Source organism: Schizosaccharomyces cryophilus (genome assembly GCF_000004155.1).
Source record: "Schizosaccharomyces cryophilus OY26 unplaced genomic scaffold supercont4.1, whole genome shotgun sequence".
Taxonomy (NCBI): domain Eukaryota; kingdom Fungi; phylum Ascomycota; class Schizosaccharomycetes; order Schizosaccharomycetales; family Schizosaccharomycetaceae; genus Schizosaccharomyces; species Schizosaccharomyces cryophilus.
Window position 1 is genome coordinate 1,403,636 of NW_013185624.1, and position 19,275 is coordinate 1,422,910.

Sequence of the window (19,275 nt, forward strand, 5' to 3'; positions counted from 1 at the left end):
AACAAAATTTACCCCAACACATTCAGCCTCCTAATTCATTTTCTAATTACAGAAACTTCATACTATAGATATATTGGGTTTTCAAGTTAAAGTACAACGTCTTTTCTATTATTAATCGATATTCTTCACTATAAAATTGGCAATTTTGGTTTGGTAACTTTGAGCTTGCTCGCTGCACGATTGGTTTGTATGTTCTTGTAATCATTTTGTCCTTGAATACTGCAATTTGGCTTTTTTAGCGCGTTTTTTCTTTAAAAATAAAAATAAAAGAAAAAGATTTGAGTTGATTTTTTGCTTTATTCTTTGTATATTTTGGCTTTCGACTCCCTTTTATAGAGAAACAGGAGGTGCATTAATCCATGTCCGTTCGTTGAAATTATTAACAAGGAATTGAAGTTGTCTAAAGCGAGGATAAAATCACCAATACGAACATGGCATTTCCTGAAGCACTGCCTTATAACACTGCGAGCCTTAGTTGGAATGTTACACATACCCTTAACGATCAAAATCAATACTGTTACTGCGGAAAAGATCGCAATTTAAAGTTTCCAGATGCTCAATGTCGGACGTGTCAAAATGTTTTCCATCTTTCTTGCTTAACACCGCCTTGTAATAGCATGACGGGCTTTTGCACGAACTATACCTTTGTATGTCGATTCTGCAGTGATGACGGGTTTGAACATTTGGAACGAGGAGTATCAGCCTGGAAGGCTGTAACGGCCACTGCAATGGCCAATTTGGTTGTAAAGCGCTATGACAATATTCATCCTGATTTATCTATCGAAGACTTCAATGCCGCTAATAAAAGGAATTTTCCTGCAGACACGTATTTCTTCAAAAAAAAAGAAGATCTGATTCCTTATATTGAAGAAAACTGGCAGCTTTTGTGTCCTGATCGTGAAAAAGTGCAAACTTGGCAAGCAACTTTAGGAAGTTGCTTGGTTGCTAATAAAGATACATACCGTGCAAGGGATGAATCTTTAAGAAACCAAAACTCTGAATACGCCTTAAGCAATCCTGATTTATTTATCTTTCGCTCTGGCTACATTGCCCCTTTCCAGAGGATTGGCGCAACCGTTCCGAAGCGACCGTTTTCTGAAATGGAGTCTTCGTCCCTGATATCAGCTAGGTTAAAAGAAGACTTTAAAGAACCAAAGAAGGAACAAAAGCGTGTAAATAGCTCTGTGTCCAGTGCTTTTAACAAGAAAAAAGATGTGCCTACCATTCCGATTCGTTACAAACCGCCTCCTTGGAAACCTTCTGATTTTAACACTGTCCCCAAACTCCCTAGTTTTACCCCTGCATCCTCCAACAAGTCCCATGGTTTTTTTTCCTTGTCTGAAATTCCTTTTAATTCGCGAGGTTTTCGATACACGCCTTGCGAGGCTGCCCGTGACCTCCCAAGTACAATGTATCGTGAAATCGAACTACCTCCCTTTTGTGCAAGGATTAATTGGCATGATATATCGCCTCCCGTGTTGGTCGATCACTCGGTGTTGTCTGCAACAGTGGAAAAGGGTTTCCGTATGGCACGTTCAAACGTGTTTTTGACCCAGGGAGAATGGTACTTTGAGGTCAAAGTAGAAAAAGGAGGCGGCCATGACGGCGCTCACGTTCGAGTCGGACTTGCTAGGAGAGAAGCTCCACTGGATGCTCCGGTTGGTTACGACGTGTACTCCTACGGACTGCGAGATGTGGGAGGGCAAAAAGTGCACACGTCTCGGCCACGTGCTTTTATGGAATCTTTTGGAACTGGAGACATTATAGGATTTCATATTTCATTGCCCAAAATTACGCCGATGGATGCTCAGGCGTCTAACATATACCATGACAGGATTCCTATTCGTTACAGAGGACAGTTGTTTTTTGAACAGCCGGACTACGTACCGAGCAAAGCAATGGATGAACTACTGGTACCAAATGAACAAATCAAGTACATGGATTTGGCATATTTACCTGGTTCATATATTAAAGTATACAAAAATGGCTCGTATATGGGAACAGCTTTTGAGAATTTGCTAGACTTCAATCCCCTTCATTCTATAAACTCTAATCAATATTCATTTAATGACGGTTCCTTGGGTTATTATCCTGCCATTAGCATGTTTGGAGGAGGAATTGCTAGATTTCAATTTGGTCCTCAATTTTCACATCGCCCGTCTGCGTTGGGATCCAATGTCCGACCAGTCTCAGAAAGATATAATGAACAAATTGCGGAAGACGTTTTATGTGATATTCTTGACGAAATCGATTATTCAAATGAACCTAATACTTTCTCGACAGATATTTTACCTGAACAAGATGAAACAGGTTTAACAGTCATTCCTGAAATCAAAGAAATTTTAGAATAATAGAAAAGGTTACATGGTTTTAATATACTTTTTGATATATGAACAGCTCATTATTGATCTTTTTATAGAAAATGCATAATGTAGGCATGTGCAACCTTTTATGGAAACCATATAGACTTGAAATTGTTCAAGAATCCTCGATCGTAAATGTTCTCAACCTGAGCAAGTGAGTGGGTTAAAGTAGCATCGGGGGGAGCGTCTTCTTGGAGGGTTAACTTTTGAATTCCATTTCTGTAGTGCATAAAGATTCTGGACTGCTGAATAAGCTCGTTCAAATCTGCCCATTTTTCACTTTCGCTTGTAGTATATCCAGCATACACCAAATAAAACTCATAACACAAGAACGAAAACACGATTACACTACTAAATAGTGAAATTAAAAATATGGAACCAAGTTCCCTCTCATTGGTGATAGCGGTCCACCAAGAGACCAAATAAGAGTTTAGACGAGAATCCCGTACATGATTCAGATGTGTACCAATCCGAAGGATAGAATGCAACAGCAACTGTAATGTTGAAAATAAAAATAGAAAGAAATAGCGAATGTTGTTGCGTCCAACGCAGTTGTTAATCCAAATGCAATGATGATCAAACTTTTGGACACAACAGTTGCATAAGCGGCAATGTTTAGACCTAGCTGGCTTAACAAATTTGCATGTTTCACATATATGCGGGAAAAAAATCTTAAAGTCATAAGGGTAAGCAACTGAAGCTTCTTGCCAATTATCACTTGTGACCACGCCTGGATCCGAATACATTGCCGTATAAAGGGAAATATAAGGTAAACTTATGGAAATAAATATACTTAACCAGTCCAATGTATGAAAGTGATTCGTTAAAGTACGCCCATGGTATAAGAAGTTGAAGATACAAATAGTAATCAAACATAAATAGAAAAGAACAACAAGAGAATGCTTTTGAAAGAATATATAATTAGAAAGTTTACGATAGTATATACTACCCCTACCGTGAAGCCATTTTTGATCCACCTGGGATAGTTGTCTTGGAAGCCATACCAAAAACAGTCGGTTTACCTTCCCAATGAATGTATGTCGAAATCCTCGAAGCTGTCCGAAAAGCAGAATAAACACAAAAACACTTATGATGGCTACAAAGAGCAAATATTTGTAGAAGAAGTTCATTTCCAAGACATGAGTTATTTGCAGCAGCAACGACTATTTACTTTCACCTTGTTAAAATAATTGATCAGTAATTGACTATTATTTTATAAAAAAATCTTTATTTTCCAACTCATCTTCATTTCATCATATGGATGGTGGAGAGAACCTATGCCTATTATTAAGCTACAACTATATGAACACCGCAACTCCCGCATAACGAAAGCAAACAAATTTTATCAACAAAATGGCTTCCAATCGACAAACTTTTGTTCATTTATATAGGGATTTGATGAGAACGGCAAAATTGTTCCCCTATACTTACCGTGAATATACGCTCCGTCGTACCAGAGACAGGTTTAAAGAATTAAAGAATGTAACAGATCCCTCAAAGATACATGAATTTGAACAAGAAGCACGATATATGCTAGGAGTTGTGCAACGACAAACAACTCTAAATGGAATGTATAACAGGAGAAATCTCGTTGTCGAGGTATGTAAAGACGGTGAAATTGGGTGTGGGGCAAAAGTCGCTATAAAACAAGGAGGAACTAACCAAGTATGTAGAATGCTGATAATGCAGAAGTGAATGTGAAAAAGTCGTTCGAAAATGCCTCTCAGCTTTGAGCTACAAATTCCCTTCGGTGTTTTTGTTTCATTAGGACCTTATAAACCAAACAACGTTGTTTATGAAAAAGAATTGAAATTTTATTATGCTTATTAATGATTACGAATCATTTTGCTTCCGATTCTACCACTCTATCGTGCGCAAAGTAAAAGTAATGGAAAAAGAAACCACGGTCATTGGATTACCATATACGTTTTGAAAACATTGAGTATCGCTCTAGTGTGAGTAGTTGGCCCTTGCTGACGGGCAAATCATCTTTTGAGTTATTAAGATAAGTTTTGGTTCGATTGTCAATTTCCTGGTACATGACTGTTAGCTTAATCAACAATATCAATTGTTTACTTACAATATGTCCTCTGAAAAAATTGTTTGTCTTGCGCTCTTTTTCCCATGTTTCCGTGTCTTCCTCTCGTATCTTCATAGACCTGTATCGAGACTGAGCAAAAGAGAGGAGAGCCATTCCTAAAATGAGTTTGAGCATGAGCAAAATAAAAAAAAGAACAGCAATTCCTGCTTTCCCTTGTAACCAGGATAAGAAGATCGATTCCCATGAGGGCTCTTTTTCAATATTGTAAACTTGAGTTTGGCCCTTTGGTAGGTAATAAATGTAATTGTCTTTGGTAGGAAGAAGCATTCCTATCGATTTGGCAATTTCTTGTTTCATGGAATGTGTTGACCGAAACATATTCCAGGTCTGCATGGAGGTTCTTATAAACACACAGACAAGTGGAAGAACTGGAAGACCCATTCTTCGTGCGACGTGCTGAGATTTTCCGGTAACAGTCTATATTGGTTAGTTTTGTTCAAAAAGGGAAGAAGAAAGCATTATCTTAACTAACCTGAGCAGGCCGTCCACCAGAAGCAACATAATCATGACACAGGACATCTGTAAAGCGCCCATAAATACTTGGTTTAAAATAGTTAAACTTTATGATAAAAGCATGCTTTAGCCAATCCACAAATAATTCAGAACCGATAACCCAGACAAATGGGGCCATTAGTGTTTTGAGACGGTCAAAAGTTATTAAGGGAGCATCCAGAGAGGAGGTAGTATACATTTCTGTTAGATTTCTTAAAAAAATAACAGTCGCCATAACCGTGATTTGGAAACGCTCGACGATGTCTGTGGGAATTAGTTATTGTTTTAAAGTATATGACTTACCTGAACAAGTCAACTGAAATAAGTTTTCTTTTTCGAATTTTTTAAATACAGAACCTTTGATCTCTACCATCTGATTTGACATTAAAAGAGCAAGAACTGCATTAGAATAAGAGTTCACAGTAACGTTTAATGTAACTATTTGATATAAAAGAACCAACGTATGTAATACCATGTACGCAAGAGAAATGAAATAGTAATAAAAAAACCTTAGCCAACCTGAAAGCTCCAAAAAATGAAAGGAGAGATTATAATCTGCGAATAAACAGTCCAGAACGTCTTGTCCTAAAGCACCACAGAGTCTATCGGCAATTTCCAAAACATTGTATAAAACATAGAAACGAATGCTAGCTTGAGCTCGAATAACATGGTATAGACGACTCACATCAAGCCTTCGAATTAAAATACTTGTAGATAATAATAAAGAGACTTTTATGAGGTCAATTTTTCTGCTTTTGGGAAAAGCAATTGGTGATATTTTGTTTCCAGGTGATAAAAATCGAATTGTATTATGAAAAATGTAATGGAACAAAAATAGAATGGACAAGAAAATACGGATGGGTAGAAGAGTGAAAACGTAAAGGAAGCTATCGACGCAAACAAACCATCCATAAAGGAGTGTCTTCTCGATGGAGAGTGGAGTAGCGAAAAAATCTTCCACCATGGTTTGTTTGATTGGATTCGCAGATTCAGTATCAGAAGCCGTCAGCTCTAGACGAACATAATCCCAAAAACTTCGCATTCGTAATCCTGCTATCTGAGTTTTGGAAGCCGGCATCGTGTGTGGTTTTTCTTTAAGTTCGTGATTCTGCTTGGGTTCATTATTTTCGGGTGGAACAAAGGTAGGATGTGATCTTTCTTTAGGGAAAAGATTGCTTTTGGAAGAAGCATGAGAAGTGGAATTAAGGTTTTCAGCGGAAGCACTTCTTTTGTTCAATAAAGGAGGAAATAATTTTTCCTTTGGCTTCTGGATAATTACAAACTCTTGCTGATGCTTTAATTTATCCATCGGCAAGGATCTGCTTGAAGTATGCGAACTATTGTGTACTTTGGATTCATGAGAAGGATCCCGGGGGCTGTTGCTTTGATAATTATTGGAAGAGAATCGACTCGCATTCACCTCCTTTTGGTGATCCATTGGTTTAGTAGTGCTATTGATTTCTTCCATCTTTCTTCCTGTATACGAAAGGAATGAATCAAGTTCAAGATAGCCTGTCCCCTTGCAAAATTCTAATAGATATAGCTGTTGGTTCAATGAAGAGGATTAAATTTCTATAAAGTTGAAAACAATTGCGTTTCATAAAAAGACTCATACAATCATAATCGTTCACACACACATATAGAAGGAATCTATTACCTTTTTCAATCAAGCGGAAATAGAAGAGGCAGTGAGTAAGTTTCTCTAACAATTCCAGAAGGAATTTTTAATTTTGTTATTACGAGTATAACTCGCTCTTAGTGCTGGTGCTTTTTCAAAATCCAAACCTCTTGTGGAAAGAAATATCAGCACAACTTATCGTAAAGCTTCTAGCAATTCCGTTCTATTCGTTAATTTGCTTTGTTTAGGTACGTTTTATTTTTCACAAAGGATGTGGGAATGATACTACTATGTATGGGCTTTTTGATCGTAGAAGCAGTAAGTACGAGGTGCCAAGCATGAAGTGAACCGACAAAGGAGTTTTCTGTTTTTAGGGAAATACTTAAAAATGAAAGAGTATAGAATTGGCATTTATGTGAGAGACAGACTGCATTTTTGTGTTTGTACTTGGAACATGAACAGACAATTTCCAACCATTCTATAAAATTGCGCAGAGTCTCTCAATGACAATAAAAAAGAGTATTATATCGAAAGAATATGACTGTTCGAGCGAAATTATCCAGAAACCCTCGTCTTTCTATTTTCTCTTTTGGTTTGAAAATAAACATCATGTAAACAAACAAGAATTCGACAAAAGTTGTGTTGAAGGTTTGACATAGACTTTATAAGTTTATTTTTCTTTTTTCTTTTTTTAGAGGGTAAAAAGAAGGGATAGAAATCCTTCAAGTTTGTCTTTGTTGCGCAAACATTACCTTGTATTTGAGGTAAGGAAATTCCAAAAAAGCTTTCATGAAATGAATGAATTCTTTGTGAAATGGAATCCAATTTACTACAACTAACAAACTGTCTCATTTACAGCTATAGATTTGAAGATTTTCGGCGTTTTTCAAAGTGTAAACAAAGCAACAAAATATGAACAGCACAACAAAACAGGTTTTTAGAAACGTATTTCGCCTGAATCGACATCTTTAAATCTCTTACACTATCTCATTTTGTTCATACTGTACCTCAAAATATATAAAAGCAAAAGGAAATATATCACGAGATTGATCCACCTTTAAAGTGAAACCGAAATACTTTCTTATAAAAGCTTATTTATTGAAATTTTCTTTTTCTCATTAATTATTTTGTGATCTGATGGTTTTTTCCCGGTACTGGAATATCTCAGAGGCCCTTGCCTAGTAACGTACAACTTTTACTTTGAAAAAATCACACTGGGCTATTGGCCCTCAATCAATTGCATATTTTTTGTTTGTTTTAATTTTCTACTGAAAAGTTTGAGAATTTGGTTCCAAGTAGACATCGTTCGAAGAATTGTGTTTACCTGGAAAAAAGTCTAACCTCGTGGAAAAATTGTTGACTGCTTTGGATTGAACGGCGTCTTCAAAATGGAAAATGTAAATGTTTTTCGTGCACAAGAAAAGCGATACAAATGTCCTGGCGACCAAGTACCAGATATGTCAGAAGTGCTGGATACAAAAGATCCAAATTCCTATGGATTTGATTGCTTACAAGCTATACAGCCGGATGTTTTCATGTATACCAAGGTTCCGGGGTTAATAATTTTAAGAAATTGTGTTTCACCTGAATTGCAAAAGCATTTATTAGAGGAAATTATGTTTGGTCAACTACAAGATGCTAAAAACAAAACGAACCTTTCTCCCTTTCACAAATTACCTCTGGTAACTGACAGTATATGGAGACGGTACTATAATGGCAAAGAAAGCGATCTCGTTGAAGGGATTCCCCCTACAAAGCCAATTACAGTAGATAGACTCATTCAAAAAAAACTTCGTTGGATTACACTTGGTGAACAGTATGACTGGACCGAAAAAGTCTATCCTGACCCATCGTTGTCTCCTCCTTTCCCTAAGACGTTGGCAAAATTTGTAGAAGATCTCGTACAAAAGTATACGGATTTCCCAAACTGGAAAGCGGAGGCTGCCATTGTAAACTTTTACTCTCCTGGTGACACCCTCAGTGCCCATGTGGACGAATCCGAAGAAGACTTAACGCTCCCTCTTATTTCCCTTTCTATAGGATTAGATTGTATTTATTTGATTGGAGGATCAAGTCGCTCTGAGGTTCCAACAGCTTTGAGATTACATAGCGGAGACGTGGTGATCATGACAGGGCTTTCGAGACAAGCATTCCACGGTAAGCTTTTGACTATTTACGGATGTAGTAAGAACTAACAGACTTACCTTTAGCTGTACCGAAAATTTTAGCATCGACGACTCCTTCTTACCTATTAACAGAAAACGATAAATGGAATCGCTGGATTCAAACCAAACGAATTAACTTTAATATTCGTCAAGTACGAAACTCATAGAAGGTTTTACCCATTCAAGTTATTGTACATTTTACACACGGCTTACTTTTTGGACTTGGGAACTAGAGGAAAATCCCTTTTTTTTCTTTTTTTCTTTTTTTTTTTTTGTTGTATGGTTAATCGCTTTCAATAAAGCTTACAACTTCTCACTCAAACTGGCTGTATATATATAAATCTATATTATAGAACAAAATACCTGATATACAAAACTTCGCCAAGGAATTTTTTTATTTACCATTCCTCTCTTTTACGTTGGATAAAAAATCCAAAATGGTCTAAACTAATTGACTTTTGTTCTATAATTTCCTTATTTCAATGTTACTATCGTTTCACTTGTAAGAATCTTAGACATCGACATTTTTAAGTAAGGATTCGTTTCACCTATTCAATTAGCACTCTGATCTTTTTCAATAGCTCGTATATACAACATTATATGATTAAGTTTCAGCATACAAATTAAATACTTGTTTATTCTTTTGTCATCTATATACTTTTAATACTTTGTTGTTCCGATTTCTACTGAATTTTTTGTTCCTATTTAGTCAATACTAAGTCTACTTGCTTTTAACATGAAACAAGAGCTTATAAAGGATGCTGTGGAGTTTCTAAGACAAGATTCAATCATGAATGCACCAGACTCTGAAAAGGCTAAATTTTTGGGTTCAAAAGGTCTTAACCAGGATGAAATTCAGAATGCATTCGCGTTAGCGCAAAGTCCGCTGTACAACACAATGGAGAATTACTCAAATAGTGAAAACACACTTACGAGAGACTGGAGAGACTGGTTTATTATGGGCGTCATCTCTGGTGGATTTGCATGGTCTGCTTACACACTAGTAAAGGTAATACAATGCTTCATAAGCTAGTATCTAACTGTTTTTAGAAATATGTTGTTCCTATGTTAGAACCTCCATCTCGTAGTGCATATGAAGAAGACAAGGATGCATTGGATCGTAGGTTTGAAGAAGCTGAACGGACACTGGATTCTTTGTCAGAAACAACAAAGAAGCTTGAAGAAAGAAGTGAAAAGAATCAGGATGATCTCGATGCCGCTTTAGACGACTTGGAGGAAACGCTCAGCACTTTGCGCCGCAACTCTGATCAGCGAGATCGAGATATTGCCAGGATTTCTCAAGATGTTTATACTATGAGTGCTAAAACCCTTCCAGAATCTTTAGAAAGGATCCAAAAATCACAAGAAGAAGCATTGAAGAAGCTTGCTGAAGAAGTGAAGCAACTGCAATCTCTTCAACAAAACCATCAATCTTCAACGGGCGAACTCAGTGGCACTCCCGCTTTTATAGACAAAGGTGGGCAACAACCAAACCTCGAAAAGACAAGTAACGAAGAAGAAGCTACTTCTCCTTTACCTGACTGGCAGTTATCCATGCATGCTCAAGCTACTGATGATGTGGATTTTTCGTGAAATTGACAGTACAGCGAGTTTAGAACAAAACGCTTTTACGACCAACAGAAGGAAACAGATTTATTAGTCGTGCTATCTATATCTGAACCCACTGGAAACTACGTACTATGATGTACAAGTTATTCCTAAATCTATGAAGTGATTTTTTTTGGTATACATGTATAATATATAAATATATCTTCTATTCAAAGAAAGCGGAGGAAGTAAAAGATAAGTTTGCTTGCTTCATAAACAGTAGAACCGGAGGCTTTTACATAACAATTTCTCCAACCAAACCGACCTTAATCTCTTTATGAGGGAGAACAAGGCAATTTTGAACACGCACCTCATCGTGGACATGGCAATCGGCACCCATTACAGTTATAGCCTGTACTTTAACATGATTACGCATGATAGTGGTAGAGTGCTGACTGGGCAAGGTAGGGGATCCTTCTACACGAGACCATTTACCGATCTTGCAATTACGAGAAAGAATAGAGTGCAAGATAACAGCTTGAGAGGAAACCTCACAGTCTTCTTGGATAATGGAATTGCGAATGCGTGCACCATCATCTACACGTACGCGAGCGCCAATGAAAACATTGGGACCGATTTTAGCTCCACGGCTGACGGTGGCAGAAGGATGGATGAAAACAGGTTGAATGATTTCAGCTTCCGTATCAGGGCGAGGAAGAGTGCCATCGTGATAAGCCTTTTGAAGGTAAAGAGAGTTAGCAGGGACAGCAGAACCGGCAGTTTTGATTTGGCGCCAAAATTCAGGTGCGTTATAAGCAAAAATAGCTTTAGAGGAGTCAGAGCATAAAGGAGCCAAGACATCATCCTCCAAACTCAAATAATCTTCCATTCCATCATCTAAAGAACGGAGTTGCTTCTCGACTTCCTCAATACGGCGCTCATAAGCTTTCTTGATTTCGTCGAAAATGGAGGCATCAAAAACGTAGATACCACAAGAAATAATGTTGGATAAATAAGAACTAGGCTTATCAACGTAGTGCAAAACACGGTTCGTGTTGGGATCCTCTACGAGGCAACCAAAGTTAGAGGCATCTTCCTTGTTCACCTTAGTGGCCATAAGGGTGACCAAAGCATCCTTTGCTTGATGTGATTGCAACAGTTCATTCAAGGGGAAGCTGCAGCAGACATCTGCATGCATAACAAACACATTATCTGTATGTCCTTTCAGGATTTGGTCACGGAAATGATACAATCCACCGCCAGTGCCTAAGCAATTGTACTCGCGGAGATATTTGATACGATGAAACATGGGGAATTCAACCGAGGCTTCATGAATGAACTCCTTGAAAACAGAGTCTTCATAAAAGCCAACCAAGAAAACATCCTTGACACTTTCGACTTTTGATAACGCTTGTAAGTGATGGTAGATCATTTCACGGCCTCCAATTTTGAATAAAGGCTATCAAAACAAGCGTTAATAACCACGTTTCATGAGATACAAAGGGAAATAACAATAAACGACCGAAGTCTGAACATACCTTGGGAACATCAAAAGAAAGAGGACGGAAACGGGTACCACTAAATAAATTTCATATTAGCACGTTAAACTCAAGCCAGTATATGATGCGTGAACACTCCATTGAATAGTTCATACCGAGAAGGACCGCCGACGAGAATGACCGCAGACGAAATCATGATGTTCAGCTTTCACGCTTAATAGAAAAACAACCAAGAAATGAAGGATGGTAAAACAATTCCAAAGCGTTCTTTTAGAATTCTAGTTTGGTGTAGTGGTTGGGTTTCGACAAGGTTGTTCTTGCCCTGTATGAAAAGTCGCTGGAGGAACGAGGGACATGAGACTGATGTAACGTGCGCTCTACCCACATCTAGGTGAACACAAATCTATGCTTTACAAAGGTAATAATTCTATGTATTTTGCTAAAAAAATTTATAATAATGGTCATGGAACTATATAAAAGTGATGAATCCTCTGAATCTAGGAATTGTTTACACATGCGGTCTTTCAACAATTTTCATTTTCAAACTTAAACCATCCTGTCAAGCAGTAAACGAAGTCGTGAAAAACTTTTATGGCGAGGAAATGATAAAATACGAGACTTGATTGCTCTTTTTCAAGGATTTCAAATTTATGCAAACAGCTGCTGGATTTTCATAAAACGTTGAATCAAACTGAAACAAAAATGAGTACATGGGATTTCTCAGCTTATAAATAGCTCTGTATAGTCGATTGGCTTTCCAATCGTCCATTCCATGTTGGCTTTAAGTATGATTTCATGTCTTTTCTTTTTCCTGAATACGCTGTGTGGTTTCAACGCCATTGTTGGATCAATAGGATCTTTTACGTTTCTTGCTTCTACAATCCTTCATCATGAACAAATTGTTCAATGGACTCGTATACGCAAACATGCCGATTCGACATTAACGCGATGTAAGAAAATAGGTAAACATTCGTATTTGATAAAACAACCTTTTCTAGTTGGTGTCACAGTCAATCAACCTGAAGAGCTTCTTTCAAGTCTTGTTGATTGAGAGGGTCACCTGTGCCTAGGAAAATGGATGATCCTGCCATTTTCCAGTATTAAACTTTCTTCCCATGTTTACATTCATAAAGTATTCATCCATAAAAAAAGAACTCATTCTAAACAGGGTCTAATGATGGTTATGACTGAAACGATTCTTTCCAATTTTCCAAGTGCCAGGTTCGCTTACTACTCATACCGAAAAATCAAATTTTTCTCAATTCCTTAGGTATTTGAAACGAAAAAAACTTTTTGAATAGTGTATTGTTTCCTACTCGTTTTAATTCTTTTTTGCTTAATTTTCCTCTTCCTCACAACCCCTTGTTCACACTACTACTTCTCAAATGAGAGGAAAACCATTTATTTCCTTGAAGCGGATGGTATGATAGAAATTGATGCTGAATAATGTGATTTTATTATAACTAACAATAAATTAAAGCTGTTGCGTCCCTCATGGAACAAATATAATCTGTATAACATTGCTCGTAAGCAGTTACCGTCCACTAGCAGCAGGACACTTTTCCAAAAAAAATGGACTGCGAAACGTGAAACAAGGGCCTATCATGGACCTCAGCTACGTGAATACCAGCTAAAAAACTCATTTCAACCAAAGCTGCATGGAGTTACTCCTTCGCATGAAAACAAAATCCCCATTCCTTTTATGTCACAGATGTATGCATTTATAGAATCACGACTAGATATGTCTATTCATCGTGCAATGTTTGCTTCTAGTGCTCTACAAGCTCGTCAACTGGTTGTGCACGGCAAAGTTTGTGTGAATGGTTTGCCCGAAAAACGGAGCTATCGAGTACTCAAACCAGGTGATCTAGTAACTGTTAATCCCATATCTGTTTTGCATTGTGTGTCTGCATTAAATACCAAGAATTCTCAACAAGCTTCCTCTGGATCTACTACCTCTACCGAGAAAGACGAGTCTTCTTCGTCTTCCAATGAACCAGAAGTGACTTCTTTCAACGAAGACACTCAGAAAACGTCTTTGACCAAATCAAACTTGGACCCTAAACTTGAAAGAGCTGTGCATAACTTCTCTCCAAAGCCCTATATGGCTCTCATGGCTTTTATCCCGTCTTACCTGGAAGTATGCTTCCAAACATGTTCTTTCGTGTATGTACGCGATCCAGTAGCTCGTCCAGGGTTCACCGAAGTCCCTTCACCCTTCCCTGAGGATGTCCATGCTCTTGCTTACAGCTTCTACATACGTAGTCGATGCATGCGTCAAGGCGCTGTTCGTCGTCAAGCCAAAAGACTGTTCCCTCAGAGAATCCATGATCCTGGATTCTTCCGTGGTCCCCGTGACTTATATGAGCCCAAGATAAAATCCTTAAAGAACTCTCTTTCTGAAAGGTATCCTGTCCGCCAAACCAAGTTGCCCAAACTTGTGTAAGCATAAACGTAGCAGAATAATTTATATTCCTTCATTTAATAAAATTCATTTATGTATACATTATATATCCAAATGTTGGTTTCACCTTTAATTCTATGGTAGTCTAACAGATTATGCTTGACAACCTCCAATATCCTCCTGCCGTTTCGTCTCGTTTTATAAGGCACTCTTAGCCTTTAAAATATGTCTTCAATGTACACGGAGCGAAACACTAATTACCATGGAGGACGTTCAGGCCCTTCTCGTCGGACGCCCAGCCCTTATGAGCGATCAATGTCTCGGTCTTCTGGCTATTCCTATCGCTCCCATAGCCCTGGCTTTCATTCCTCAGAATCTCCACATTCACGTTCCATCTCACGTTCTCCTGATAGGGATCAAACTACGGTATGCTTGTTTGATATTTACTATTGCTTTGATTTAGCAACATTCACTGACGACATGACAATTAGGTCTTTGTAGAAAACTTAACCCGGAATGTTACACGTGAGCATATTGCAGAAATATTTGGAGTTTATGGTAGAATAAACTCGATTCATATGCCTCTTTATAGAAAATGTATAATACTTCACCGACAATCAAGAAGTGAGATTTACTAACCTACATTACCAGCTAAAACAAACATGGGATTCTGCTATGTTACTTATTCTTATCCTGATCAGGCTGCGAACGCTGTCGATAAAATGAACAATGGTGAACTAGATGGTGAAGAGTTGTTTCTCTCCCTGAAGCGACCTGAAACAAAGAGTTACAGAAAAAGAGGCTATTCCAAGGTTTCCGATAATTTTTATCGCCCAAATCGTTTTGACAATGACTCGCGGTATAGAAGGGGTAGAAGCCCTTCTTTACATTCGCCAAGAAGTATGAGTCGAAGCCCCACTAGAAGCCTCAGTAGGGAGTCTATGGATTTTTCGTACTCTAGAAATAGGTGAAGTGTATTGAGAATCTAATAGTGTTCAGCTACTCGCTAACTAGTTCTCTTAGTGAGACTGATAGATATATGCCATTCTCATAAAAAAAAGAAATATATATTTATTACATTTTGCGTTAAATGCATTATTCTATTATTAAATAAGAATAACTCTATTATCCAAGCACCTTTTATATAAATTACATTAACGATGGTCAGTTTTAATCACTAGACGATGATTTCTGACTTATCACTTTTCTTCAAAAAATCTATGAGGTCGGACACCAATGCGTTGAAGCACTAACAAGGCACTTCTGGAACAGTTCAGGCTTTCAAAATCTTGACTTCTAAGAAATTCCGGTAACAAAAAGTTGAACACCATACCATTCTTATGTAAATAACCAGTTCTCCCAGCAATGTGTAAATACGAAGCCGCCGACAATGTACTCCATAGATGAAATACGTGGCTGACCTCAGGAAGATAGACACCTCTAATTTCAGAAGCATTTGCTACGTAAGCAATCTGTTTTTGCTCGTGACTCTCTGGAATACCTTCCCCTTTAAGAGGATAACACTCAAAGGATCGCAATAAGCTTGTTCCAATTCGTTGATATTTCTCGCAAAACCACGATACGTCAAATTCTTTTGGAATTATAATAAGTATGTTTTTTTTGGGAGCCAATTTCACTCGATGGTCTTTATAAAGTTCAAGCAGAGTTTTACGAATTAAATTGACAAACATGTCAGCCGACATCTCAACATTCTCATAAAAAAGGGGTGCATCACCGATAGAAAAATGTAAATTAGGTTCTCTAGCGTATTCATATTTCACATCTTCCATCCGCAAAGAATCCGATCGTTGATCTCGGGTAGCTTCAATTAGAAAATGTTGTATCTTTGAAGAGCAGTTTAGATTCCAATAGGGTTGGAATTTCCGATTGATTCCAATAACACCCAATTGATTTGTAACTTTACTTCCGACATAGTCAGCACATGGCCAAGAATTTGTAGCAGATATGAAAATTAGGCTTGGTAGCCAGGTGCCGTTTTTCATCTTTGTTTGGCGTTCCTTTTCAGAGAGATCGTTGTTGGTTTTCGAGCTCATAGAATGTTCTCGGCAAAGATGAATGAAAGAAGAAAGTGAAGTACTCGAGGTACGTGGCTCCGGAGCCGATAGGCGACGCTGTCTCCCTTCCGTAGGAATATAAAGATCAGATTCATCAAAAACAATAGTCTTTAAGTTCGTAAGGATCTGACCTAAAATTGGGTGGTTCAACTTTTTTAATCGCTCCAAGTCACGGTAGTCAGCAATGAGGATAAATGGAAGGTTTCGCTTGACTTCTTCGATGCGAAACAAGGAAACCTCCAACACTTGTGAAACCTTTTGCAAGGGTTCTTGCAAAGGTTCCCCCGAGACAAGTTTTTCTACCCGCGCTTGATATTGCTGAGCAAGATTTTTGTTTGGAACTACGATGAGTACTTGACATCCATGATTGGTAACGCTAGAGAATTTGTCCATAAATTCGTGGTACATGGATAATGCCGCAAGAAGCCCGCTAAATGATTTACCTGATCCGTTCCATCCTCGTACCATAAAAGAAAAGCGATTCATTAAAAAGGCACGTATAATTCGCATTTGGACAGGAGTGCAGTATCTAATTTCAGGAAAGTTTTTATATAATCCTTGCTGCACATTCTCATGTAATGGTAATTTCTGAAATCTCACCTTTGAACGTTCATGTTGTTGCTGGACCATATAAAGTTCATGTTCTCCTTCTAGCTTGTATGCAGGAGAGTATTTTCTTAAATCATTCTCATTAACGATCCAAGTATTGTTATTTACTGCTTTAGAACGCTTAGATGCCCACCTTCGGCAAGAAAACTGAAACCTTTGAGGAATTACATGAAACCAGTAAGCCCTGAGCATATGAGGATTTAGTTTCATTCCTGTTAATAAATTTGCACTTTGCTTGACATCAAAGTTTAAACGAGAGCAACATTTCATGAAGTTTGTAAATAACCTAGGAAGTAGAAACCTCTAAAGATGGGTGGATGAAATGGTCAAGTACAAGTAAATGATGATTTTTCAAAAACATCCTTTGCTAAAAATGTATTTTGAGAAGATGGAATTACAATTTTTGAAAAGTTTATTCAAACTTTCATTTACTGTCTTTAAATCTCAGCATTGGGATTCTTACAAAAACAAGTATTTTCTGCATATTGTAATAAATTCAAGAATCGACAATACAATTGACAAGGATGTTCGCTACAAAGAAGAGAAGTTTCAAATTACTGAGAATAACCTTATCAATACTCTTTCGAACATTAGAAAAAAGTGAATTACCTTTCTCAGGAAAAACACAATAAACAGACATGTAAGACAACCAAAAATTCAAAATGTATTATAATAATAATAATGATATCCCACTTCCCAATTATACCTTAGTTTGTACGTCCGTTTCAGATATTTTCCTTTTACCAGCTTTTGCCTTAGGACCCCAATTCTCAGTAGGGTTCATTTGATAACGAGTGTAACCAGCCTTTTTAGAGGAAAACTCAGCACCAGGTTGTAAAGTGAAATCAACCTTGGAAGTGCACTCTTTTTTTAGAATCATGGAGCCTGCGGAGTTTGGTTTGATATTGTTGTAGTTTACAGGATGATCCTGAACCCAAGCTCTCATAACGTCCCATATATAAGCCCAAGGTGCATCAGTTTTAATAGCATTGCTCTTTGCATGAGATCCAGAAACACGATAGCCTGCATTTAGCAAAGCAGAAACAAAAGTATTCTGGGGAGGTGATTGCGCACGTAAAACACTAGCAGTTTGAGATATAATAAAATAAAATGGTATATCCAATAATTCTTCAGCGGCAACTGCTAACATTCCCAATATGCGTCGTTTGGTTCCATAAGTTTCCTCATCCAGATTTTCGGCAATCTTTCTCATCCTTCCGATAAACTCTGCATCGTGCAAGGGACCTCCCCAAACAGGTCCACCCAAATGGTGTACAAATCCACAATGCTCACAATTTGCGCTAATCGTTGGACCAGTGGCATTAGTATACTTTGTACTTCCAGGGATCCTTCCAGGAACCGTCTTGCCCATACGTTGAATGGAATAGCTTCCACATCCTGAACAGTGATAGATAAGTGCTGACTGACTGTGCAGGTTTTTTACAAGAGCTGGTTTAGCCTCTACTTGTACGAATACACGAAAATAAAAATCGATACTAAGGGAAAGCAGGGGCTTAATAGCACGTCCATACTTAGCCGCTGCCGTAGCTATAGCATACAAAAGGTGACGGATAGCTTGTTCGTGACAGAAATCTGATCGTAATGAAGTTCCGCCATAATTGGAGAAACACTTCTCTGGATAAGCATTGCCTGCAAGCACAGCTGAGTCTGTACATGTGATACAAAGTAGACCATTGTCTGCAACAGATTGCACAGCTGCATCCAAGAAAGGAGCAGCCGTACCATAAGGATCCAAGTCAATCACATCGTATTGATTTTTAAATGAATGCATAACAGAATTTGCATCTCCCTTATTAGGAATCACGATGTGAGCAACATCATTGCGCTTGACATTGGCATCGATAGCTTCCACTGCACGAGCAAGTAAATCGTTTGCTAAAATTTTTTTTACATCGGGCAGTTCTCTAGCATAACGAATAGCCCGTAAACCAGTGGCAGATAACGCTTCTAAGACGCTAAATCCGACGTTATTACCCTCATCCGCCTTTTTTTTGGTATTATTTTCAGAATATTCTGCAGGAACAGCAGTCGCTTCACTACCGGACGGAGATGAATTTTCTTGGTTCGAGTTTACTTTGTTTTCATCCTTTTTTTCACGTGCTTCTATAATTTCCTGACGATGCTTTGCTTTCGCAACCGCTTTTTGGTTGCGGCTTTCTGCCCATGCGCGAATGGCAGTAGTGCTTAAGTCCCGATTAAATTGTTGAACGGGGTTATAAAAGACTTCATCAGGATCACTAAAAAGGATGGTCGCAGAACCTTCCGTCACCTTTGCTCCATTCACCGACATTCTGGCAGTGGTGAAGTTTCGTAGCGTTCCTTGAAGAGCCCTATAATTTTTCAACATTAAGAAAGCATCTGCAAAATAAGTAGATATTAC

The 19,275-nt window shown here is 38.0% G+C and overlaps 11 protein-coding genes across 11 annotated transcripts; 6 read left to right on the plus strand and 5 right to left on the minus strand.

The window, feature by feature from the left end:
* Positions 1-431: 431 nt before the first annotated feature.
* SPOG_03085 (Ash2-trithorax family protein) lies at positions 432-2,351 on the plus strand (the record flags this gene model as incomplete). Its single annotated transcript, XM_013165744.1, has 2 exons — positions 432-568; positions 665-2,351. 2 exons carry the CDS (start codon positions 432-434, stop codon positions 2,349-2,351), a joined length of 1,824 nt encoding a protein of 607 aa, XP_013021198.1.
* On the minus strand, positions 1,916-4,097 carry SPOG_03084 (palmitoyltransferase). Its single transcript, XM_013165743.1, has one exon. It carries the CDS (start codon positions 3,491-3,493, stop codon positions 2,450-2,452), a length of 1,044 nt encoding a protein of 347 aa, XP_013021197.1. The 5' UTR covers positions 3,494-4,097; the 3' UTR covers positions 1,916-2,449.
* On the plus strand, positions 3,600-5,328 carry SPOG_03083 (iron sulfur cluster assembly protein Isd11). The gene is made up of 3 exons (XM_013165742.1): positions 3,600-3,962; positions 4,037-4,889; positions 4,945-5,328. Exons 1-2 carry the CDS (start codon positions 3,717-3,719, stop codon positions 4,094-4,096), a joined length of 306 nt encoding a protein of 101 aa, XP_013021196.1. The 5' UTR covers positions 3,600-3,716; the 3' UTR covers positions 4,097-4,889; positions 4,945-5,328.
* Positions 4,113-7,032, minus strand: SPOG_03082 (ER protein folding protein). The gene is made up of 4 exons (XM_013165741.1): positions 5,260-7,032; positions 4,937-5,220; positions 4,444-4,881; positions 4,113-4,395 (listed from the first exon to the last, which is right to left on the minus strand). Exons 1-4 carry the CDS (start codon positions 6,422-6,424, stop codon positions 4,279-4,281), a joined length of 2,004 nt encoding a protein of 667 aa, XP_013021195.1. The 5' UTR covers positions 6,425-7,032; the 3' UTR covers positions 4,113-4,278.
* Positions 6,614-9,237, plus strand: SPOG_03081 (alkB protein). Its single transcript, XM_013165740.1, has 2 exons — positions 6,614-8,731; positions 8,785-9,237. The coding sequence occupies exons 1-2, from the start codon at positions 7,963-7,965 to the stop codon at positions 8,904-8,906; spliced, it is 891 nt and encodes a 296-aa protein (XP_013021194.1). The 5' UTR covers positions 6,614-7,962; the 3' UTR covers positions 8,907-9,237.
* Positions 9,238-9,249: 12 nt separating this feature from the next.
* On the plus strand, positions 9,250-11,601 carry SPOG_03080 (peroxisomal docking protein Pex14). Its single transcript, XM_013165739.1, has 2 exons — positions 9,250-9,748; positions 9,790-11,601. Exons 1-2 carry the CDS (start codon positions 9,476-9,478, stop codon positions 10,330-10,332), a joined length of 816 nt encoding a protein of 271 aa, XP_013021193.1. The 5' UTR covers positions 9,250-9,475; the 3' UTR covers positions 10,333-11,601.
* On the minus strand, positions 10,328-12,124 carry SPOG_03079 (mannose-1-phosphate guanyltransferase). The gene is made up of 3 exons (XM_013165738.1): positions 11,942-12,124; positions 11,826-11,865; positions 10,328-11,746 (listed from the first exon to the last, which is right to left on the minus strand). The coding sequence occupies exons 1-3, from the start codon at positions 11,980-11,982 to the stop codon at positions 10,583-10,585; spliced, it is 1,245 nt and encodes a 414-aa protein (XP_013021192.1). The 5' UTR covers positions 11,983-12,124; the 3' UTR covers positions 10,328-10,582.
* A 325-nt stretch (positions 12,125-12,449) lies between these two features.
* SPOG_03078 (ribosomal protein subunit S4) lies at positions 12,450-14,292 on the plus strand. Its single transcript, XM_013165737.1, has 2 exons — positions 12,450-13,207; positions 13,267-14,292. The coding sequence occupies exons 1-2, from the start codon at positions 13,172-13,174 to the stop codon at positions 14,230-14,232; spliced, it is 1,002 nt and encodes a 333-aa protein (XP_013021191.1). The 5' UTR covers positions 12,450-13,171; the 3' UTR covers positions 14,233-14,292.
* Positions 14,293-14,356: 64 nt separating this feature from the next.
* SPOG_03077 (RNA-binding protein) lies at positions 14,357-15,324 on the plus strand. The gene is made up of 3 exons (XM_013165736.1): positions 14,357-14,616; positions 14,682-14,787; positions 14,842-15,324. The coding sequence occupies exons 1-3, from the start codon at positions 14,416-14,418 to the stop codon at positions 15,159-15,161; spliced, it is 627 nt and encodes a 208-aa protein (XP_013021190.1). The 5' UTR covers positions 14,357-14,415; the 3' UTR covers positions 15,162-15,324.
* Positions 15,219-17,215, minus strand: SPOG_03076 (RNA helicase). The gene has a single exon (XM_013165735.1). It carries the CDS (start codon positions 17,142-17,144, stop codon positions 15,390-15,392), a length of 1,755 nt encoding a protein of 584 aa, XP_013021189.1. The 5' UTR covers positions 17,145-17,215; the 3' UTR covers positions 15,219-15,389.
* Positions 17,216-17,370: 155 nt separating this feature from the next.
* Positions 17,371-19,185, minus strand: SPOG_03075 (N2,N2-dimethylguanosine tRNA methyltransferase; the record flags this gene model as incomplete). Its single annotated transcript, XM_013165734.1, has 2 exons — positions 17,371-17,454; positions 17,581-19,185. The coding sequence occupies 2 exons, from the start codon at positions 19,183-19,185 to the stop codon at positions 17,371-17,373; spliced, it is 1,689 nt and encodes a 562-aa protein (XP_013021188.1).
* Positions 19,186-19,275: the final 90 nt, after the last annotated feature.

Bases quoted from the DNA above. Each gene is read 5' to 3' on its own strand.
- SPOG_03084 (XM_013165743.1), bottom strand. From the start codon at position 3,493: ATGAACTTCTTCTACAAATATTTGCTCTTTGTAGCCATCATAAGTGTT.
- SPOG_03083 (XM_013165742.1), top strand. From the start codon at position 3,717: ATGGCTTCCAATCGACAAACTTTTGTTCATTTATATAGGGATTTGATG. The intron at 3,963-4,036 runs GTATGTAAAGAC...CCAAGTATGTAG, and splicing joins GGAGAAATCTCGTTGTCGAG to AATGCTGATAATGCAGAAGT.
- SPOG_03082 (XM_013165741.1), bottom strand. From the start codon at position 6,424: ATGGAAGAAATCAATAGCACTACTAAACCAATGGATCACCAAAAGGAG. The intron at 5,221-5,259 runs GTAAGTCATATA...TAATTCCCACAG, and splicing joins ATTTCAGTTGACTTGTTCAG to ACATCGTCGAGCGTTTCCAA. The intron at 4,882-4,936 runs GTTAGTTAAGAT...TAACCAATATAG, and splicing joins CTGGTGGACGGCCTGCTCAG to ACTGTTACCGGAAAATCTCA.
- SPOG_03081 (XM_013165740.1), top strand. From the start codon at position 7,963: ATGGAAAATGTAAATGTTTTTCGTGCACAAGAAAAGCGATACAAATGT. The intron at 8,732-8,784 runs GTAAGCTTTTGA...ACTTACCTTTAG, and splicing joins TTCGAGACAAGCATTCCACG to CTGTACCGAAAATTTTAGCA.
- SPOG_03080 (XM_013165739.1), top strand. From the start codon at position 9,476: ATGAAACAAGAGCTTATAAAGGATGCTGTGGAGTTTCTAAGACAAGAT. The intron at 9,749-9,789 runs GTAATACAATGC...AACTGTTTTTAG, and splicing joins CTGCTTACACACTAGTAAAG to AAATATGTTGTTCCTATGTT.
- SPOG_03079 (XM_013165738.1), bottom strand. From the start codon at position 11,982: ATGATTTCGTCTGCGGTCATTCTCGTCGGCGGTCCTTCTCG. The intron at 11,866-11,941 runs GTATGAACTATT...AAATTTATTTAG, and splicing joins CTCGTCGGCGGTCCTTCTCG to TGGTACCCGTTTCCGTCCTC. The intron at 11,747-11,825 runs GTATGTTCAGAC...TTGTTTTGATAG, and splicing joins TTTCTTTTGATGTTCCCAAG to CCTTTATTCAAAATTGGAGG.
- SPOG_03078 (XM_013165737.1), top strand. From the start codon at position 13,172: ATGAGAGGAAAACCATTTATTTCCTTGAAGCGGATG. The intron at 13,208-13,266 runs GTATGATAGAAA...AATAAATTAAAG, and splicing joins TTATTTCCTTGAAGCGGATG to CTGTTGCGTCCCTCATGGAA.
- SPOG_03077 (XM_013165736.1), top strand. From the start codon at position 14,416: ATGTCTTCAATGTACACGGAGCGAAACACTAATTACCATGGAGGACGT. The intron at 14,617-14,681 runs GTATGCTTGTTT...CATGACAATTAG, and splicing joins CTGATAGGGATCAAACTACG to GTCTTTGTAGAAAACTTAAC. The intron at 14,788-14,841 runs GTATAATACTTC...CTACATTACCAG, and splicing joins TATGCCTCTTTATAGAAAAT to CTAAAACAAACATGGGATTC.
- SPOG_03076 (XM_013165735.1), bottom strand. From the start codon at position 17,144: ATGAAATGTTGCTCTCGTTTAAACTTTGATGTCAAGCAAAGTGCAAAT.